Source organism: Dermacentor albipictus, chromosome 7 (assembly GCF_038994185.2).
Source record: "Dermacentor albipictus isolate Rhodes 1998 colony chromosome 7, USDA_Dalb.pri_finalv2, whole genome shotgun sequence".
NCBI lineage: Eukaryota > Metazoa > Arthropoda > Arachnida > Ixodida > Ixodidae > Dermacentor > Dermacentor albipictus.
This window is the reverse complement of record NC_091827.1, coordinates 53,827,339-53,846,759: the sequence shown is the minus strand read 5'-3', so window position 1 is coordinate 53,846,759 and position 19,421 is coordinate 53,827,339. Positions and strand designations below refer to the sequence as shown.

The 19,421-nt window shown below is 45.5% G+C and overlaps 1 protein-coding gene across 1 annotated transcript; it reads right to left on the bottom strand.

Moving 5' to 3' along the window:
- Positions 1 to 8,546: 8,546 nt before the first annotated feature.
- Positions 8,547 to 18,815, bottom strand: LOC135900460 (uncharacterized). The gene is made up of 3 exons (XM_065429958.2): positions 18,273 to 18,815; positions 14,838 to 14,942; positions 8,547 to 8,749 (listed from the first exon to the last, which is right to left on the bottom strand). The coding sequence occupies exons 1-3, from the start codon at positions 18,522 to 18,524 to the stop codon at positions 8,666 to 8,668; spliced, it is 441 nt and encodes a 146-aa protein (XP_065286030.2). The 5' UTR covers positions 18,525 to 18,815; the 3' UTR covers positions 8,547 to 8,665.
- Positions 18,816 to 19,421: the final 606 nt, after the last annotated feature.

Sequence of the window (19,421 nt, the reverse complement as noted above, 5' to 3'; positions counted from 1 at the left end):
GGGGGCTGGTTATGGTGATACGAAGTCAGTTGGAATCGTTAGGATTACAGTGCATTTGTACGCACAAGCACATGCAGCCAGCATGTACAAAGCGGTGGTATGTTTCGTTCACAGAAATTATAGCTTTGTCATGCCACGGTATTGGAAACCGGTGTGATAGCGTCATTCTTAATGTGCAGCCCCAGCAACTCCTTTTCTTTTTCTACTATGGGGCTGTTGAAATGAATGAAATATTCGCTCGTCGAAAGTGCCTTTCCGGTTGCTTCGCCTTTGAAAGGATTGGCTAATGCGCACATGGAGCTGGTGTTTGCATGGTAACGCAGTGACTGCAGAGAACGCGATCAGGGTGCGGGATTCGTAACAGTAGAAAAAGTTATGCGGGCGTAAAATTTAAGGGGACAAAGAGATTAAAACGCGCAGTGCAAGGAAAGCGCCCATGATTTTATTTGATATCGGCGTTTCTAAAACTGCATTCTAGTGCACGTTGCGCACATCATACTGTCGCCTTTTATCAATAACGTATTCAACACCAACATACACTGCATGCACAACGTTAGAACAGCAATGCCTATGTTACGCTCGCACTGATTACAATGAAGGAGAGCTACTGCGCGCGTATTGTCCTCGCCGTTTGCGCAGAGCCCCATCCACGCAGCATTCGCAACTTTAGGCAGATCAAACAGCATCCAGATTGAAGTGCGTGTGCATAATGGCAGTATAAGTTCTTTATAAATGGTTATTTATTGGCATCATTACGTAAGCATGCACATATAAATAGACTTTCATGTTGAATTTTAAGAATTTGAAAGTTAACTTCGAGTATTTAGTTGCTGATGTTAATGCATGTAGACGCAAGCCCATGAACCAGCATGCAATATTCTTTACCATGAGTGCTAGCAGAAGGGCATCTTTTTCTTTCACGCGTACAGAGATGGTAATAGGCAAAAAAAGCGTGCAATTGCATATTTTATGACTGCATATGTAAAAAAAAAAACTTAGCCGTGGCTTATAAATAAATATGTTATAAAAATAAATATGTAAATTGTGTCAGAGAAGAAACGTAGACAACGCATCCAGAGATCATTAGGCATGGTGAAAACGGGAATAAAGAGAAGCGACGAAAAAAAATTTTTGCAAGATATTTATGAGACCTTGTGGTTGGGCTAGTTGGTACGTGGTATTAAAGTTATTTTTTTGCGCTGTTTCCGTTATAAATGAGACTTACGCCACTAAGATAGAAAATTATATTTACTAGATCGTCAGCCATGTGCCGAAAAATATGACCAACATGGCCATGCATGAGTTGGAACGGTAAATCGCAATGAGAACGTTGTATGTATATTTCATAGAAAGCCAATGACTACTGTTACGAATATATATTGCTCTGCACTTTAATGTTAACAAATAATTATGCAGGTACTCGCCATGAACATTTCATGTCGAAAAGGTTTGATTGTGGCAAAAGCTTTAAAAAGCAAGGAATGAGTGCGCACCTAATCCTCCTATAAAACACCGCCTTCAAGCGATAATAATTTATTTCTATAGGAAGCTCCTGCTCTCTGACTTTCGATACTGTGCTACCTGGAAATTACGTTCAAAAACTACATATCAACGATAGAAAGATGCAATAGGAATGTGGCCTCTGCATTACCATGAAAACTGTTTTGATTTGAACGACATGAAACCACATAACAGCGTTAAAGGAGTCGGCAACAGATTAGCTAATCAACTTCTAGGGCTTAACGTGCAAAACCACAATCTGATTATGAAGCACGCCGCAGTGGGGGATTCCGGAATAATTTCGACCACCTGGAGTTTTCTTACAGTGCAGCAAACGGATGGTACACGGGCGTTTTTGCATTTCACCCTCATCGAAATGTGAAACCGCGGCCGGGATTTGACCCCGCGAACTTGTGCTTAGCAGCGTAACGCCAAATTCACTAAGCAACCATGGCGTGTAGCAGCAGATTGAAATGTGCTAGATTTATGCCGCAAATATTTGGAATGGGACGTGTTCTCACACATTCGGGGGGACGTCAGTACGTCGCATAAACTCTGTTGCAAGGCACTGCACTGCGAAATATTGATTATACGGAAACGTGGCCGAGAGACAATGGGGCCATCCGTGAAGTCGCCACAGAAGCCTCCACAGATTGGACCCTAACATAACATTTAGGCTACCGCCCAAACTTCAGCGCCGCTGGGCCAGTCTCCTCCGCAGATGTAGGGGGCGCTTACCGGAAGTTACGTGCACTTAATGTGACGCATCGAGTCTCTAGACTATCAGTAGTGCCATGTGGATGATGAGTCTATAAAGCCCGTGTTATGCGAGTATCTTCCATAAGTTGAACAGTGACCGAAATTCATTGATGATGTTGCCCGCCTCGACTGCAAATTGTTAATAGAGAAATTACTAATGGTCCCTTGGCGCGACTGTAAATTTATTTGTCCAACCACCCAGTAAATACTACGTAAACTCTCATTTGTACGAACGTCGGGTTAACGAATATTTTGGAATAACAAACTTTTAGAAAATTCCCGGTAGTTTTCCTATGCATTCTATGCAAAAATGTTTCTGTTAAATGAATTTTTTAACACCGAACATTTAAGTTGAATGAACTTCTTTAGTGGGCCCTCGCAAAACATTGAAGCAATACTTCTTTAGAAGACTATGTGCAGTGTGACAGTGAACTCGTTACCTTTGCTGAAGTATCAGACCTTGAAATTGTTTTCAGTGTTCTTCCCGAAGAAGATTAGTGCGGCGAGGGAGATGCAATGCCAGAGACAGATTCAAATCATTTAACTCTAGCCGAGATTGTAGGATGCTTTTAATGTTGCGAGAGTTCGTGTCTCATCAGCAAGCTGTGCGAAAGTAAGTGCATAAAAAAGATAGACTCTCTGATAGCTTTGTTAATACTCTTGCTTTAAGAACATAAGTGCAAATGAAGATTAAAGATTTTTTTTTGAAAATTCTGTTCAGTCCCTATTCATCCAAACCACGGCGCACACTCTTAATCGCAACGAAGGCAATCTGCCGCCCATGTATGCCAGGTGCCTTAGTCATGTTTTCTAATAATAATTATCATAATTATGATAATTATTATCATAATTCGTAATTCTGCCCCTTGTTTCGTTGTGAACAAGGCTCCCATGGGGGAGCAGTAACGTAAATGACTATTTTAAACCATTTTGGTCGGTGTCCGGACCTTTTCCTTTTAAGTATGAAATAGGCAGTAACGTAACTGTTATGCACTTCGCATATATTAATGTACGCAACTTTATGAATTGTATGAATTGCATTTCACTCTCGCGATTCGATCTGATGTGCCCTATGCTGCTCCTTATTCTAGTGGATGTTCACTTGACTCAACTTTGTGTTAAGTGAAACATTTTCTTCGATCCCTTGAAGTTCACTAAAGTGAGAGTTCACTGTAGACTGTTTAACAAAGTACAGGCATGAACTTTAGGCTCTGAGCAGACCTGCCCGGTTTGGGTTATGCCTCATTTCTCTGTCATCACTCTTGCCCGTCTCGCTTCTCTTTAGATTTCCTGTTCCCACTTCCCCCAACGCCGAATAGCTGACAAGATGAGTCTACTCCAAATCGACCTTTCTGCTTTTCATAATATTAGGCTTTTCTGTTTCTCTCTAGCAGCCGCCCCAGATGGAAACAGCTTGGTGAGCGTTCTTTGGCTGTCATGAAATGCACCGTGTTTTAGTTTTCTTTTTTTGCGAAGCTTATCGGTATTTTTATGCGTTTAAATCTTTTAATGATCTCTTACAAAATCAAGAATGTTGTATTGTTACGATATTATCGGTAGATACCCGAGAGACGAGCCGCCGTGAGAACGAGGAGGAAGTGGGTCTGTGCCCTTGGCGCGAGTGAATGTCGGCCTGGCGCTCTGGCTCGAGACTAGTGTAAATAGTCTGTAAATTGCCTCTTTCGTCTGTGTCTTTCTACACGTAACAATATTTACACGAGATGCTGCCGTCACGACGACGACTAGATTTGTCACACTGGGGCATCGAGTGGCTTGCATGCGTTGCTTAGTGCACGTGTAAGTGCATCGCTCGGAAATAAAAATACGCAGACGCAACGCGCATCATGGAATCCATGTAAAGCGCTGCATTCACGAAGAGTTGAATGAAGTGCTGTGAATTTGTCCATCTCACTCATGCGTCTTCGGCACGAAGGACACGGGCGTGCGCACATGTGCTCTTACACACCTGTGTTGCGCATTGTAACACACACGTTGATCATCTTACACTGGTAGTTGTTGTTGGCCTGGTGGCGAGATTGTGGCCTAATGGTATACGTGAAGCTCTGAGGCCACAGTTTTTGTTTAGGAGGTTTCTTTAGGAGTCTACTCCAAATCATCATGTCATATCTCCCGCCATCTAGAAGCGAAGATGTGTACTTTTGACATAAGGTAGCTACGGGGCTGCACAGTTTACGGAGAGCTCACCCGCTGAGCCGGAATGCGAAAAATTAAATCACGGGGTCTTGCGTGCCAAAACCACGATCTGATTTAGGGAAATTTCGACCACCCTGGTGCTTTAACGTGGACCTAAATCCAAGTGCACGGGTGTTTTCGCATTTCGCCCCACTCGAAAAACGGGATTTGATCTCGCGACCTCGTACTTAGCAGCCCAACACCATGGCCACTAAGCAACCACGGCGGGTGTGCCAGAATGCAGTGCAAACTGTATCTTCACAGTCAAAATAGAATAAAATACATTTGACATATTAAAGTCTTTTATGAATCAAAGAGGTTTCCCCCCAGACTGGTGTCCACTTTTGATGATGTGTATCAACTTGCTTCCCGTTTCGAGAACTGTTTACTCGGGTAATTGGCACGTGACATTTTTTTCTGCTTGTACATGTGGCTATGGTTCTCTTGGCCGTTATCTGTATGAACTTAGTGCAGTTCAAATTGACAATTTGTAATAAATATAATGGAAGACTGCTAAGCAATCGTGGCACAGTGCTTAGAACATCGTGCTGCTGTGTAGGGGCACCAAGGTTCCACCCAACCGCAGTGCGCGTAATATATTTTTTTAGGAGCTCGTTATTCGGCCACACAGCTGCACCATCCAGCACGGTCAGGAAACTCCTGGAAGGTACGCAAAAAAGCCTCGCCTTAAGAAGCATGGTGCACACATAGTGCCGTTGCACGGGAACGATCTTGTCATTTGAAAAATTTTCTCTACGATGTGAGATACAGAATGTCTTGGAACTGTTTGTCGTAGATTGACGCTGTGCGACTTTCGCGATGGCTGAGTGGTTATGGCGTTCTGCTGTTACGCACAAAGTCGAGGGTTCGAATTCTGGGCATGGCGGCCGCATCTCAATGGGAGAGAAATGCAAAAACGCTCATGCAGTTAGATTTAGGTGCCCGCGCTAATGAAACGCTGGTGGTTAAAGTTAACCGACAGTCCTGTGTCTCTGCAACGCACTGCACAGGTTCGATAACATTAAACACGGCAATTTTATTTAACTTAATCTGCTCCTTTCGGGCACAGTTGTCACGCATTCCTGATTAGCCTTATCGGAAGAACTTGGATTGGATTGGTTTGGAAACGATGGCAAAAGAAAGAACGGCTTTACATTAACAAATAATTTGTCGATTTGTTTTGCAATTGCTCATCTGTTCAGAAAGCATGATCCAAATAACAATCGCCCTGCTAAATTAACCATAAAATTTTCACAGCTGACACTGCACTTCTCGACATTGTCATGCATCCTCACAAACGCTATCAAGGTCACTTATCGCTGTTTTCAGTATAGTTTTACACAAACAAAATCTTCACCATATGTGTTTTTTTTTCATAAAAAGTGCTTTCAGGAGTAGGGAAGCTTTTCTAGTTGTGATAACATAATGAAAAAAGCACTAAAGGCTGCGTGGCGTTGATAGACTGCTGACTGCTTTTGCAGTAAGTGTGCGCTGCTATTCATGTTGCAGTACATTGCATTGTAATGTCTGGTATCATTTTAGAAGCTAAGCACGCAGATGCTTCACTTATAAAGGGAGCCTGAAACTATTCTGTAAACTGATCAATTATCGTATGAGGGATAACGCAACGTTTAGGAGTTGAAGTGCCTTTCTCTTTCGTTCGCGGATACATGTTATGTTTTGCCTGCCTTGGTTACTTAGTGGCTATGGTGTTGGTCTGCTAAGCACGAGATCGCGTGATCGAATCCTGACCACTGCGGCCGCATATCGAAGGGGGGGAAATGCGAAAGCACTCGTGTACTTAGATTTACATGCATGTTAAGGAACTCCGGGTGGCCCAAATTATTCCGGAGTCCTCCACTATATACGGCAGGCCACACCATGAGATCGTGGTTTTGGCACGTAATCCCATATTTTTTTCTTTGTAATAAGATCGTATGTGTCCGATGACCTACCACTTGTTCGTGTTCACAGTGTTCCAAGCAGCGTCAGCGCTTGGGATCATAGCGGAGACCGCATGACCCGGCTGTATATGAGTCTCAAACTCCAATAGCTGGAACAAGCAATGTTCGCAGTTGCTGCTGCTTTTCTTGGGAGTAGATAAATAAACAGCGCACCACGTTTCATGAGAAAGCATCATAGCACGTACGTAACAAATGCAACTCACCGTTTCTTGTGGGAGTCAGCGTCATATGAACCAATGAGCTCACCGCGTTCGGCCTGCCAGGATGACTCCGCTCTCACATTGCGATCAGCCGCATGCATGCAAACCCCCACGCGTAATATGCCGCTGATCCAGCGACAAGGAAAACCAATGAAGATCCCATAATGAAGATCCCACCGGCCTTGCCGGTGTAAAATACACACCGGCAAGGCCTCAGTCAAAAATGTGACGAATACGTATCGCTTAATATCACTTACAACGCTGTTTACTTTAGCCGAAGTGTGCCTGTAGCCTAAGTGCGTTGATGTTGCATTGTGAGCCTCTCACAACTTGCACGAAGTGCAGAACACATGCGTTGCAGGAAACGGCCGAAGCGGAATAAGCGTTCAGAGAAAATTGTGGCCAGAGGTACAGGCAGAACAGCTGAGCAGTGATGGAGGCCTGCTAGTCGCCGGCCGAGCGCGCACCATGTAAAAACTACCGGTAACCAAATGTCTCGGCGAATCGAGTTCGCTCCGGGATCTCGACATAAGAGGTGACGTGTTGGTCCACCACTGTGGCTTCGCGGAGCGCTCACTTTGCCACGACTGGCCGCGTGACGTCATGCTCCCTCCTATCTTTTCCCTTCCCTCATGCACGCCACTCGTCCGAATGGCTTTGAAAGTGACAGGGTTGCCAGGTCCGAAACGGTAAAAGCAGCCAAAAATTCTACTACGTGAACATGGAACACCAGCGAAGCTTTTGGCTACTTATATTTAAATTAAGGGCACACTCTTCATTGGTAAGGGGACGGTCACTGGAAGTCGATAGGCACGCACTATCGGTCGCAGCCTGTCGGGTCGCTGCGCATTCGGCTTCTCGTCCATCTCGCATTCATTTGAAGAGCGCTCCTTCAAGGCGCGTTCTTCCTCTTCGGAGCAAGCGACACGAGTCGCACTCGTATCGTGTCCAAGCGGCAATTCATAATTTCGCTAGGGAAATGGCTATGTTAAAAGAGCATGTGGCACAGCGTTTGGTTTGTAGACGTTGCGTTTTATTACTGACCTTTGTACACTTTTCGCCATAGACTAGCGTTTGGGAAACGGCATTCCCCGCTCCGGCGCATTTTCGTCAACATCTCGGACTCAGTTTTTCCCCAGATGCTAGCCATAGACAGTTTCGCTGTGAAACATCTGTTCTTGCCCATGCTCCTGGGACCTCTTTGGGTCCCACGTGTGACAAGGCTCGTTACAGATGCCGAGCCCAGAGGGGTATCTGGCATTGAGATTGGACCCTTTCTGCACTATCAGCAGGATCGGCCCAAATGTTGATTTGTATTTTTACCATCTCTGACACATTTTTTTCTGTGCTATAGCGAGGGAATTGCTTTAGATGTGTGAAACGTTTCTATACTCTTGTCGACTTAGGGCAATGAAAAGCAGCTCTAGCAGGACTCTCGATGAATATGTGTATGTTGATTTAATATGTTTATGTTGATTGACCATTGATAGCGTGGATGTTTACATTGCCTTTCGCATGTTACTGCAGAAGCGCCAAGTAAGGCAATTCGTTTAGGTTCCTATTTAAACAAAAATACGCTACTAAAAGCAAGTGTTCACATGAGGAGACGATTTTTCTCGTGAAGAATGGATGGAAGAAGTGCTTGGAGACGAAATCAGACATTGCTTAATGACTTGCGCCTTCTCCCAAAAAAGCAGCTGTCTCGTCGACACCATGTCAGCCAACTAACCATGCATTGAATATTTGGGCAAGATCATGCTTTTCTGGAAAAAAGAAATACTGTGTGCAACTGCCTAGCTGAAAAGCGAACTGTTGTGCTTGAATTATTCGCAAGGAAAGGCAGTCGTTATAGGGTGCCGAAGAGCCATTCCTTGTCTAGGGTCACCGCAAACGTGATTGTTGAGGCCTTGTATTAACACGACACAGAATAGGGATGATGAGCTTTATTGAATGCCTAAAATTGTGCTGATGCTGCGCCTGCGAGCTTGTCACGTGATGTTTTGTGCAAGAATAAAAAAAAAATGTGCATTCTGTAAAAGCTGCTAGGCACTATCCGGTGGCAGGACCGCACCAGGCATGTTGAAGCCTCAGATGGCCATAGTACCGGAACTTAGCCTGACACTGACCGTTGGCCTGCAATAAAAGAAGAAAATATAAGTGACAAACGTAATCATAAGTCGACACCATGAAAAAGTAAAGAAAATCATGCTTCTTCAACGTAACTCGCACATCTATAGTTCGGACAAATTGTACATATCGTTTGTGACAGCTTTTACAGCTGGGAAGCAATATTTATAGGAGCATTTCTTTGTACTCCTTTAATGCGGTAATTGTTTGCAAAGCCTACATACGGAATTGGAAGCAAGAAACTACTAAACATGGGTGTTTGGAACCCCGTCTAAATGAAAACAAACTAAAAAAAATGGCTGTGGCTTAGCTAAGGTTAAGCCCAGGATGCGAAGCATACTAGCCTTTATTTTAACACGACAGCGTTAAGGAGCTCGTGTCGCAGAAAAGCCGGTGTCGTCGGCGTCGGCTCAGGCCTGCGTCGCTTGCTCAGGCGCACATTTCATTGTCGCGCCGAACGCTGCGTTGCTCGACGCTCACCGCGTCCGATGCGGGGCGCGTAGTTGCTGCGCCGTGATGATGATGATGTGTGTTGTTTTGTGGCGCAAGGGCCAGGTTTGGCCAAAGAGCGCCATGACCGGTGGTAGTGTTAAGGATGTATTATGGAAGATGTGACTTGGCTGTAAAGTGGCCTAAAAATATTCGCTGTAAAGTGCGTAAAATCTACGTACTATAAAATTATGGCGATGACTAATGACGAATACTATGAACATTAAAATCCATCGTACAAGAATGATGCAAAATATAAAATGTATAAGATGGTAAAATTACTTGGAGCACTGCTGCCTCGCCAGAGCCCTTGAAAACAAGGGTCTAGAGGCATGTGCTATACCAAGGAGCTATCACAGCGGCGTCCTCTGAAGAGAGGACCCGCTATGAACATGTAGGGCTAAAAACATGCAAGACAACATCTTTCAGAAAATTTAGGACTGCGTTGGTGTCAAACAAAGGTTCTTGGCCGAGTAACATAACAGGATGAAGGGGGATGCGCTGCCGGTAGGCTAAGGGAAAATGTTTCTTTCTTTCATATTCGGCTTCCCGACACTCCAGGAGGACGTGGAGGACGGTCAGCCTCTCCCCGCATGTACCGCAGGTTGGAGGATCATTTCCAGTGAGTAAATAGTTATGCGTGCCAAATGTGTGTCCTATTCTCAGACGACAGAATAGGACATCTGTTCGGCGTGATTTTGTTACAGAGGGCCAGAATCCTAACTGTGGCTTGATCACGTGGAGCTTATTATTTGTTTCCGCGTCCCATAGGCGTTGCCAGTGGTTGCGTAGTTTCCTCCGTAAGAAGGGCTTCAGATCCGTGACAGGAACTGCAGCGGTGGGATTAGCAGAATGCCATGCAACTGACGTGGCCATCTGGTCCGCCAGAACATTACCTTCGATGGCCCTATGACCTGGCACCCAGCATATAATCACATACTGGTTAGATGCATATGCTTCACATAAGACGGAGTAGAGTTCAATTATTACAGGATTTTTGTGCTTGCAGAACGATATCAAAGCCTTCACAACACTTAGGGAGTCCGTATATATAACTGATTTTTTGAGTTTTGATTTCCTTATATGCTTCACGGTCGACAATATTGCGTAGGCCTCAGCCGTGAAGATACTAGTTTCCGGATGCAGTGCGTCGGATTCCGAGAAGGATGGCCCGACGGCTGCATAGGACACCCCGTCATGTGACTTCGATGCGTCTGTGTAGAACTCCGTGCAGGAGTGTTTGTGCTGGAGTTCCCGGAAATGCATTTGGATTTCGATATCTGAAGCGTGCTTTGTAACTTGAACGAAAGATGTGTCGCATTGTATCAGCTGCCACTCCCAAGGAGGTAGCAGCTTGGCTGGATGCATTAGGGGGAGCTCGAGGAGTGGGACATGCATTTGATCACTAAGCTCCCTCACACGCAGCGAGAAAGGCTGTCTTACGGAGGGACGATTGCGAAAGAGTGTAGCATATGTCATGTCATTAATGGTATTAAAACAGGGATGTTGTGGATTTGAGTGGACTTTCAGAAAATATGTTTGGCTAATGTATGTTCTCTGCAGATGAAGTGACCACTCATTTGATTCTACATATAAACTTTGTATGGGACTCGTTCTGAAAGCGCCTGTGGCCAGTCGGATTCCTAGATGGTGGACCGGATCTAGCATCTTTAGCGCGCTCGGGGCTGCAGAATGATAGATCACGGCACCATAGTCTAGTCGTGATCGAATGAGGCTCTTATAGATATTCATTAGACACTTCCTGTCACTACCCCACGTAGTCTGGGCTAGAAGTTTCATTAGATTCATTGTTTTCAGACATTTTTGTTTAAGATATTTAATGTGGGGGACGAAAGTGAGTTTGTAGTCAAGTATGACACCCAGAAATTTGTGTTCTTTGTTTACAGGTATCTGCTGTCCACGCAGTTCTATGCAAGGATCTGGGATAAGTCCTCTCTTTCTTGTAAAAAGAACACAAGAGCTTTTGTTAGGATTGATCCTAAATCCATTCCTGTCTGCCCACGTTGACACTTTGTTCAGGCCATGCTGTACCTGTCTCTCGCAGACTGCGAGGTTACAAGATTTGAAACCTATTTGAATGTCGTCCACATAGACAGAGTAAAAGACGGCGGGTGGTAGTGAAGCACGAAGCGTGTTCATCTTCACGATAAAGAGCGTGCAGCTGAGCACGCCTCCTTGGGGTACACCCGTTTCTTGCGTAAAAGGACGTGAGAGTGCATTGCCGAATTTTACCCGGAAAATACGATTTGAAAGATAGCTTTTTATTATATTAAACATATTACCGTGGATGCCCATTTCTGACAGGTCTCTTAAGATTCCGTAACGCCACGTTGTGTCATACGCCTTTTCCATATCGAGAAATATCGATAGGAAGAACTGTTTATGTATAAATGCGTCCCGGATATTCCCTTCAACACGCACGAGATGATCGGTTGTGGAGCGCCCTTCTCGGAAGCCGCACTGATAAGGATCAAGCATTTTGCTCTCTTCAAGGAAATGAATAAGTCGCCGATTTATCATTTTTTCGAACACCTTACAAATGCAGCTTGTGAGGGCTATCGGGCGGTAACTTGCCACCGAGGAAGGGTCTTTGCCTTGTTTCAAAACAGGGACTACAATGGCTTCTTTCCACGCGGTTGGAAGGTACCCTGCATCCCAGATGGTGTTGAAAAGTGTAAGTAGTGTAAGTTGCGTGTCATTGTGTACGTTTTTGAGCATTTCATATAAGATTCTATCAGATCCTGGTGCGGAACTCTTACATGCGCTCAAGGCCGCTTTCAACTCGGCAGCACTAAATGGGCAATTATAGGGTTCATTCTGTCGGCATTTATTGATGAGTGGCTTGCATTCTTCTATTTCTTTATATTTCAGGAATGTTTGCGAATAATGGTTGGAGCTTGATACACTCTCGAAGTGCTCCCCAAGTGAGTCTGCTTGTTCAAGCAGGGTATCGCCTTGTGGGTTTACGAGGGGGAGTGAATGTGTTTGCCGCCCTCTAATCCTATTTACTCTGTTCCAGGCTTTGGCCTCATCCCTAAACGAGTTAATACTTGATAAAAACTTTTGCCAGCTTTCTCTTCTGGCCTGCCGGCGGGTTCGCCTGCCTTGTGATTTTACTTTTTTAAAGTTAATAAGATTCTCTGCAGTGGGGGAGGCGCGTAGCAACCCCCACGCTTTGTTCTGATTTTTACGTGCGATCCTACAATCGTCGTTCCACCACGGGACACGCCGTTTGCAGGACAGACCATTTACTTGTGATATACATTTAGATGCGGCATCTATTATGAAGGCTGTAAAATATTCGACAGCAGCGTCAATTTCTAGCGAGGACATGTCATCCCACGAAATACAAGATAGAGTTCGAAATTTTTCCCAGTCGGCAGTGTCAACTTTCCACCTAGGAGCCTGTGGTGGATATTCCTTTTCTTCGGGTGGTCTAAGCAGTATTGGGAAGTGGTCGCTTCCGTAAGGATGCGCCGTAGCCCATTGTCTTACACCCCTTGGCGGGTCAACGGGAACACTGTCGTATTCCTCTCTTGAAGGCGAAACTTAAGCGCCCGCTTTGCAGCTGTTATGACGTCTTATGGTAGCTACGCGGCCGCGCGCGGCGCAGCAAGGAAGAGCGTGGTTGTGCGGCTAGTATGCTTCGCATAATATCACATATACCGGACCAGTAACATTTCATTGAAATACAGGGTGCTCAGGAAAAGATGCTGCTAAATGTGAGGCTTATTGGCCTCTTCTTGCTCTAGAGTTTGCAGCTGGTCGGTGCGGGTTGGCTGGTGGTATTATTTTGCCAACGCATGCGTAGTAAAAGATGGGAAGTGAGAGCAGGGCAGCTGTAGATTTTACATTCTGAAGCTCACAATAGCTGTTTCTCCATAGGAGATATTACGTGCAGTGTGGTCCGCAATCAAAGAGGGCACATGAATGCGCAGCGGGTGGTAACGTCACGTTCTGACCAATCTAGAAGCAACTGGCTTTACAGCTGACACCAAGTGGCACTGCTACGTTACAAACACTCTGGAGTGCACCGACATTCCTTTAGCCGGTTCTTGTTGCCAGAACGCCTGCAAAGTACAACAAATATGACAAGGTTTGCCACAAACTGCTCCTATTCAAGCTGAGTCTTTTAAACCTTGACAGTAACCTGCTGAAATGGATTGAGTGTTTTCTTACTAACCGTCAATTTGTTACTGCGAATAATTACGATTCATCATTGACTGAGGTTCGTTCTGGTGTGCCTCAGGGATCAGTACTAGGGCCCCTACTGTTCCTGATTTATATTAATGACCTACCTTCTTCATTGACATCTCACATTCACTTGTTTGCTGACGATTGCGTGATATATCGTGAAATAATTACTAACGACGACACTAATGCTCTTCAGTTTGACTTGAACTACGTGATTGATTGGTGTAACACTTGGCTTATGGAACTTAATATTAATAAATGTAAAGTTATGCGCGTGCAGAGGAACACCTCAAGTACTCTTCCTACTTACTATCTAAATAAAATTCCTTTAGAACCCGTTAGCTCATACAAATACTTAGGAGTTCATATAACAGCAAAACTAACCTGGAACATTCACACTGAGTACATAATATGTAAAGCTAATAGCATGCTCGGTTACTTACGCCACAAGTTTTCCAAAGCACCATCATCCTTAAAATTACTACTTTACCAGTCATTAGTGCGCCCTAAATTAGAATACGCTGCAGCTGTGTGGGACCCATACCATGAAAACCTTATTTCCTCACTCGAGCTTGTCCAAAATAACTCAGTCCGATTCATATTTTCAAATTATAACCGTACCGCTAGCATAACATCAATGAAGGACAATCTATCTCTTCCATCACTTGCATCTCGCAGAATAGCACGTTTGACATTGTTTCACAAATTTTATTACCATTCCTCCCTTCACAGTAACTTCATTTCTCAGCCTCATTACCTATCGAGCCGCATCGATCATCGCCATAAGGTCGGACTTCAAACAGGCAACACTAACACTTTCATTCAATCTTTCTTTCCCAGATCATCACGACAGTAGAACCACCTTCCCTGTGAAATTGTATCTATTGTCGACAACAAATTGTTTCGTAAGGCTTTAGCAAACATTGTATAATTAGGAATTATTAACATGTTATTTCATTTACTTGCCGTACTTACAGGCGACTAAGGACGACACTGGTTAACATTGTACTAAGAGGAATTATCAAGTTGCTACTTTGTTTACATTGTCTGTCGTACGTACAAATATTGTGCAAGATATTACATAGTATTGTATAATTAGTAATTACTAACACACTGCATTGTTTATTTTCCGTACTTTATTGTTATACTTCCCGTTTTCCCACTCCCCTCTGTAATGCCTTCGGGCCTTGAGGGTACAATAAATAAATAAATAAATAAATAAATAAATAAATAAATAAATAAATAAATAAATAAATAAATAAATAAATAAATAAATAAATAAATAAATAAATAAATAACGAGCCGCATGGGCTTGTTCCCTCGAAGAGTGAACCACTCTGCAGCGGCAGAAAATACCTATAACACTGGTATCACCATTGCAGCCACATACCTCATTTCCAATTGGTGGGCACTGCTTCTCGGAGTAGGCGACCGAGCTGTTGCAGGTGCTCTGGACGGTCGTGAACTCGAGTCTAATGATAAGGCCATCGGACAGCTGCAGGAAATGTCAATAAATGTGAAGCATGCCATGAAAGCAACGCTAAAAGAAAGCTAAACCATTGGAGCATATTGTACACGAACAGGCTGAAATAAGTAAAAAAAATGAACAGGTTAGCTATACGCAACTGAAGCGGAAACATGAAAGCAAAAAAAAAACGCATTCAGTGCCATTCCACTGTGAAGGTGGATGACTAGCGAAGCTATGTATAATGATTACCATAGTGATTGGACAAAGACACATGCATGTGACTTCGTGTTTCTACCGTCTTTTATTTTTTGTTACCATAGTTATCTTCGGTTTATGGACACTGTGGTAGATGGCCATGGGCTGAACCACGATGCTGGAAAGATCTTTAGTAAATGTCGGCTCTATACATGACCGATAACGCGTAATTAATTGGTACATCTGCCACGTGTATAGCATTGAATACCGAAGCTATCCTCCTCACAATATTCGGGGTCCCGACGGGCATCGCACATACGCTTGGCCGGTGGCGGCCCGTTTGTCGTCGGCAGTCTCCTCCCGCTATGTCCATTCCCGTTTCTGTTCCCGAAGGCGATCTTCATGGGCACGCTGCTGTTCGTCGAATGGAAGGCGGCTACGCGACGGTCCATGCCCGTCGATCAACGTGCGCTCGCCGGTAGCGGCTTTCCACCGAATTCCTGCCCATTCCCGCTTCTGTTGCGACGCCTTCACTATAGCAGGGCACGCTGCTCTTCCTCGGTGAGCGCAATACGCGTCCTACCCGTAGCACGGCCAGAACGCAACTGCTGACAAGGTAGCTAGGCGATGTTGACGTCGCAGTGAAGAGGCTCTCACATAGCGTCGCACTACAAACGCGATTGTAGCGTTTATAGAGGAGAATGCGCGTTCTACACGGCTCGATAGACGCACGCAACATTTTCTCAGAACCTACCTATGTACAGCTTCGCTGTATAAAAAGGAATTCGTGCACAAACGGCGGGCGTGCTTGCTAGCGTTGTCATGAACGCCGGAGCAAAGCGCGCTTACATGTTGAAAAGGACAGCTTGCCGAGCTTACCCGCTCTTTTCCCTCCTAATTAATACAGGGGAAGTGACGTCACAAATGGGCCCTTTTATTTTGTTTGAGATTTGTTTTGAGTAGGATGCCCGGCAACCGCTAGCGGTGAAAACGGTGCTGGCGTGGTTCGCAGGCACCCGACCGTGGGCAGTTTCGACATCGCAGTGAAGCTGTAAAGAGCGTCCACAGCTCGGTTATACTATGCCTACTCTAAAGTCTACGCTTAGCAGGGCAGGTGTAGCTGCACTTATCCAGCGCGACAGCTGACATTCGGTGTGCTTTCATGCAGCTGGGGCCACTGGCGCTGGTCGACAAGAATGCGCAGTGTTGTAGCATCGCGGGCCGAGCAGCACGAGGGTATGCAATTCGGGTTGGAAGAAAATAAGCGCGTCGAGTTGGCGCCCTCACCACATGAAAAAAAATCACTCGTTTAACAGGCGCTTGTGAGCCTGCTCTTTGGCAACAGCTCATCGCCTAACCGTGCGGCTCACGCACGGCCCACCGGGCTAATTGGCAACGCTGTCGGCGCCGAAGTGACGTATGCCACTTGGACGGCCGCTGTATGACACGCGAAAGCACCGAACTATTGGTCTCTCCAATACGCCTGCAATTTATGCACTGTATCAGGGAGCGCAGCACTTTTAAATTTTACTGCCTAACGCTCGCCGCCTGCTTCGTGCCTTTCAATTTGATTACGTGCAAGCTCAAACCTGCACGAGATCAACGGCTGCTCCAGCGGGCACTCGGAGTGGCGCGAGCCAATGGGGCTCTGAACTAGGGGTCGGTCCTACGAGGTTGGTGCCACACTTAATTAGAATGAATGGTTTTTTTCTCTCCCTTGCACTGGCTACTTTGGAAGTGCAGGAATCATGCAAGCTCCCGAATGCAGATGACATTGTGCCGCACTAGTTCAATAATCGTGCGTGAATGCAAATGTCGCCTGAATTGGTTATAACAGTTCTTATAGCTGGCATAAGAACGTGAGGTACAAGTCCAATGCGCGAATGGTTGCGAAGGCAGGTTAGTAAAGCGATTTGACGCGTTAAATCGATCGCATGTTGCTGTTGAAACGAGCGCCACGACGAGAAAACGTGGTCCCCTCCCACCATATCGGTCTCGCGACGTAGTATTATCCGAATATCGATCACTGCAACACCGATAAGAAGATACCGTACCTACGTCTACATACAAGCTTGCTGAGGATGTTCAGGAAAGGCCTACACAAGATGATGAGAAATGGCGCCAGATTGCATAAGCATGTCTGCCCAGCAAGCAAAGTTTAAGCACAACACACCTGAAAGCAGAACAGTTCTCGAACCATGAGGAACAGCAGCAGCTCAAAATGCACCTGCACGACGACGTCGCCACCATGGCAGGCGCTACGAAACAGTGCGCTAAGCAAGCAAGGTGCGTCCAGTAATCGACGATGCTTTCACCTTTGCAGTCATCTTTGAAATAAACGCGCAGGGTTAGTGAAGGAACTGCCCTCGCATGGTACCGCAACTGAACTGCCGAAGAAAGTGCCGCCAAATCGAAGAGACGTCGAATATCCACGCCTTGAGAGCATTACAACGGCAACGACACGGCACAATCGGCGTCATCGTGGTCGCGTCGTCCAGCAGACGTTTGATGCGCGCAGAACCACCGCTGTCGGGTAACTTGTGGTATGTAAGTACACCGAAGTCATACCAGGCCGCAGCCCGGACGTGATTATGTAGATAACGCATAGGGAAATTAATTTCCCTAACGCGAGGTACAGAAATTGCTCGCAGAGATAGCTCGAGCTGCACAAATGACAAACAAGCGCAGAAAATGTGAAGAGAACACACTCTGACAAAGCTAGTGCCAAGAAACGAACAGTATGCGTCTTTGTGCCGATTAACCGGTCTCCATTTTTTCAATGCAGAGTGGAGGCTTAGCTCTGCTGTTGCGACACTCATTCTTTCACTTTTCGTGCAGCTTAAATCAACCGAAGGTGATACAATCTGACAACTTAGGTTGCTAAATACTACACGTTAGGAAGAAGCCGACAGTACCACTGGTATCTATGGCTTCGTGCTTTGACAAAAAAAAGAAAAGCTAATCCAGGAAAAGGCTCAGATGAACTAATCGATAGATGTTCGTGTCACTACAAGGCCGGCTTGCAAACACGGAAACAAGAGGAATGAAAAGGGCTTTCCCTTTTTCTTCCTTCTTCGCTTCCTGTTTGCGTGCATGTATGTCTTTCAGTAACGTTACCAGAATGAGTTGATGAGGCGTGGCAACTTGTAGAGCAGCACTTACCTGAGCTGCTGCACGAGTCACGTTAAGAAGAGTGTTCAGGTTTCCCTCGTCCGGTTGAATAGTGCCGTTCTCCAGGGCTTGGTGCGCGAAGTATCGGTACGTGTTTGTGGTAAGCCAACTTTGGGGCGCGATGACGCAGTCACCAGGCTTTTGTTCCTCTTCGGGTTTTTCAACGCAACCTTCGAAAAAGTTGGCTATCTGGCATGCTACAAAGGCCGATGAGAGCAGCACGACCAAGGCGAACTTCAACATTGCGTATCGTCGTAGTGGAGCGGTTAACGCAACGAGCAGTTTTGAAGAAAAGCGGCGGTAGGCCTCGGAAGAAGTGGTTGCACTGGCCAACAGAATGTGCCGCGTCGTTCGGGCGGATTTGACAGCGGGCAAGGAAGAACGCACCGGCGTTATTAAGGATGTGTAGACAGGGGCGCTGGCGACGCTGATAAAATGACGATTCAGCTTCGTCAAACGCTGACATATGATAGTCGCTGCAGAAAATTTGGATTGTGAGATGTGGCTGCGTCTCCATGATAATAAAAGAAAAGCAATTACTGCGGGTGGCGGGCGCGACTTGGTTGGTCACTGCATGCCTTGCTCCGTGCTTTAGGAGAACAAAGGTAAAAGCTTTTGCTGTCACAGGTTTGATAAAGGGGAGTGGTTGAGTGTGTGCTAAGTAGCCCCATGTCAAGGCGAAAGCAATTCGCTCTGGTCAAAATTGAAAGCAAGGTGCTGCTATCTGAGCTGCCGGCACTCGCTGAAGTAAAATGGTGATGGGCAAGGCGATAAGAACGACGCTTTTTCTATAAGCATGGCATTAAAACGAATATGAAGCCTGGGTAGGCTATGTCCTGGTGTCTCGGGGCAGTCTTTACTAAAAGGCAGCGTCGACTGTCACCTGATAGGTTCACGCATGCTTGCCGCAGCAGTACAGGGATTTCAACGCCGGCACCGGTCGAGTGACATTTAGAAAAAGAAACCGATTGCATAGAACGTACGGAAAAAGTGCACCGCAAACGATAAACGTCACGACATTATCCCACCGTTTTCAATGTCGTATTTAGAGAGTTGCTACGGTTATCGTAAGAGGCTATGAGCTATGATTTCGCGCTATCGGTTGAATTTAGGTCAAGATTGCAGTAAGAGAGCTGTTTT

Bases quoted from the DNA above. Each gene is read 5' to 3' on its own strand.
- LOC135900460 (XM_065429958.2), bottom strand. From the start codon at position 18,524: ATGTTGAAGTTCGCCTTGGTCGTGCTGCTCTCATCGGCCTTTGTAGCA. The intron at 14,943-18,272 runs GTAAGTGCTGCT...CATTTCCTGCAG, and splicing joins TGACTCGTGCAGCAGCTCAG to CTGTCCGATGGCCTTATCAT. The intron at 8,750-14,837 runs GTATGTGGCTGC...CTTTTATTGCAG, and splicing joins GCCCACCAATTGGAAATGAG to GCCAACGGTCAGTGTCAGGC.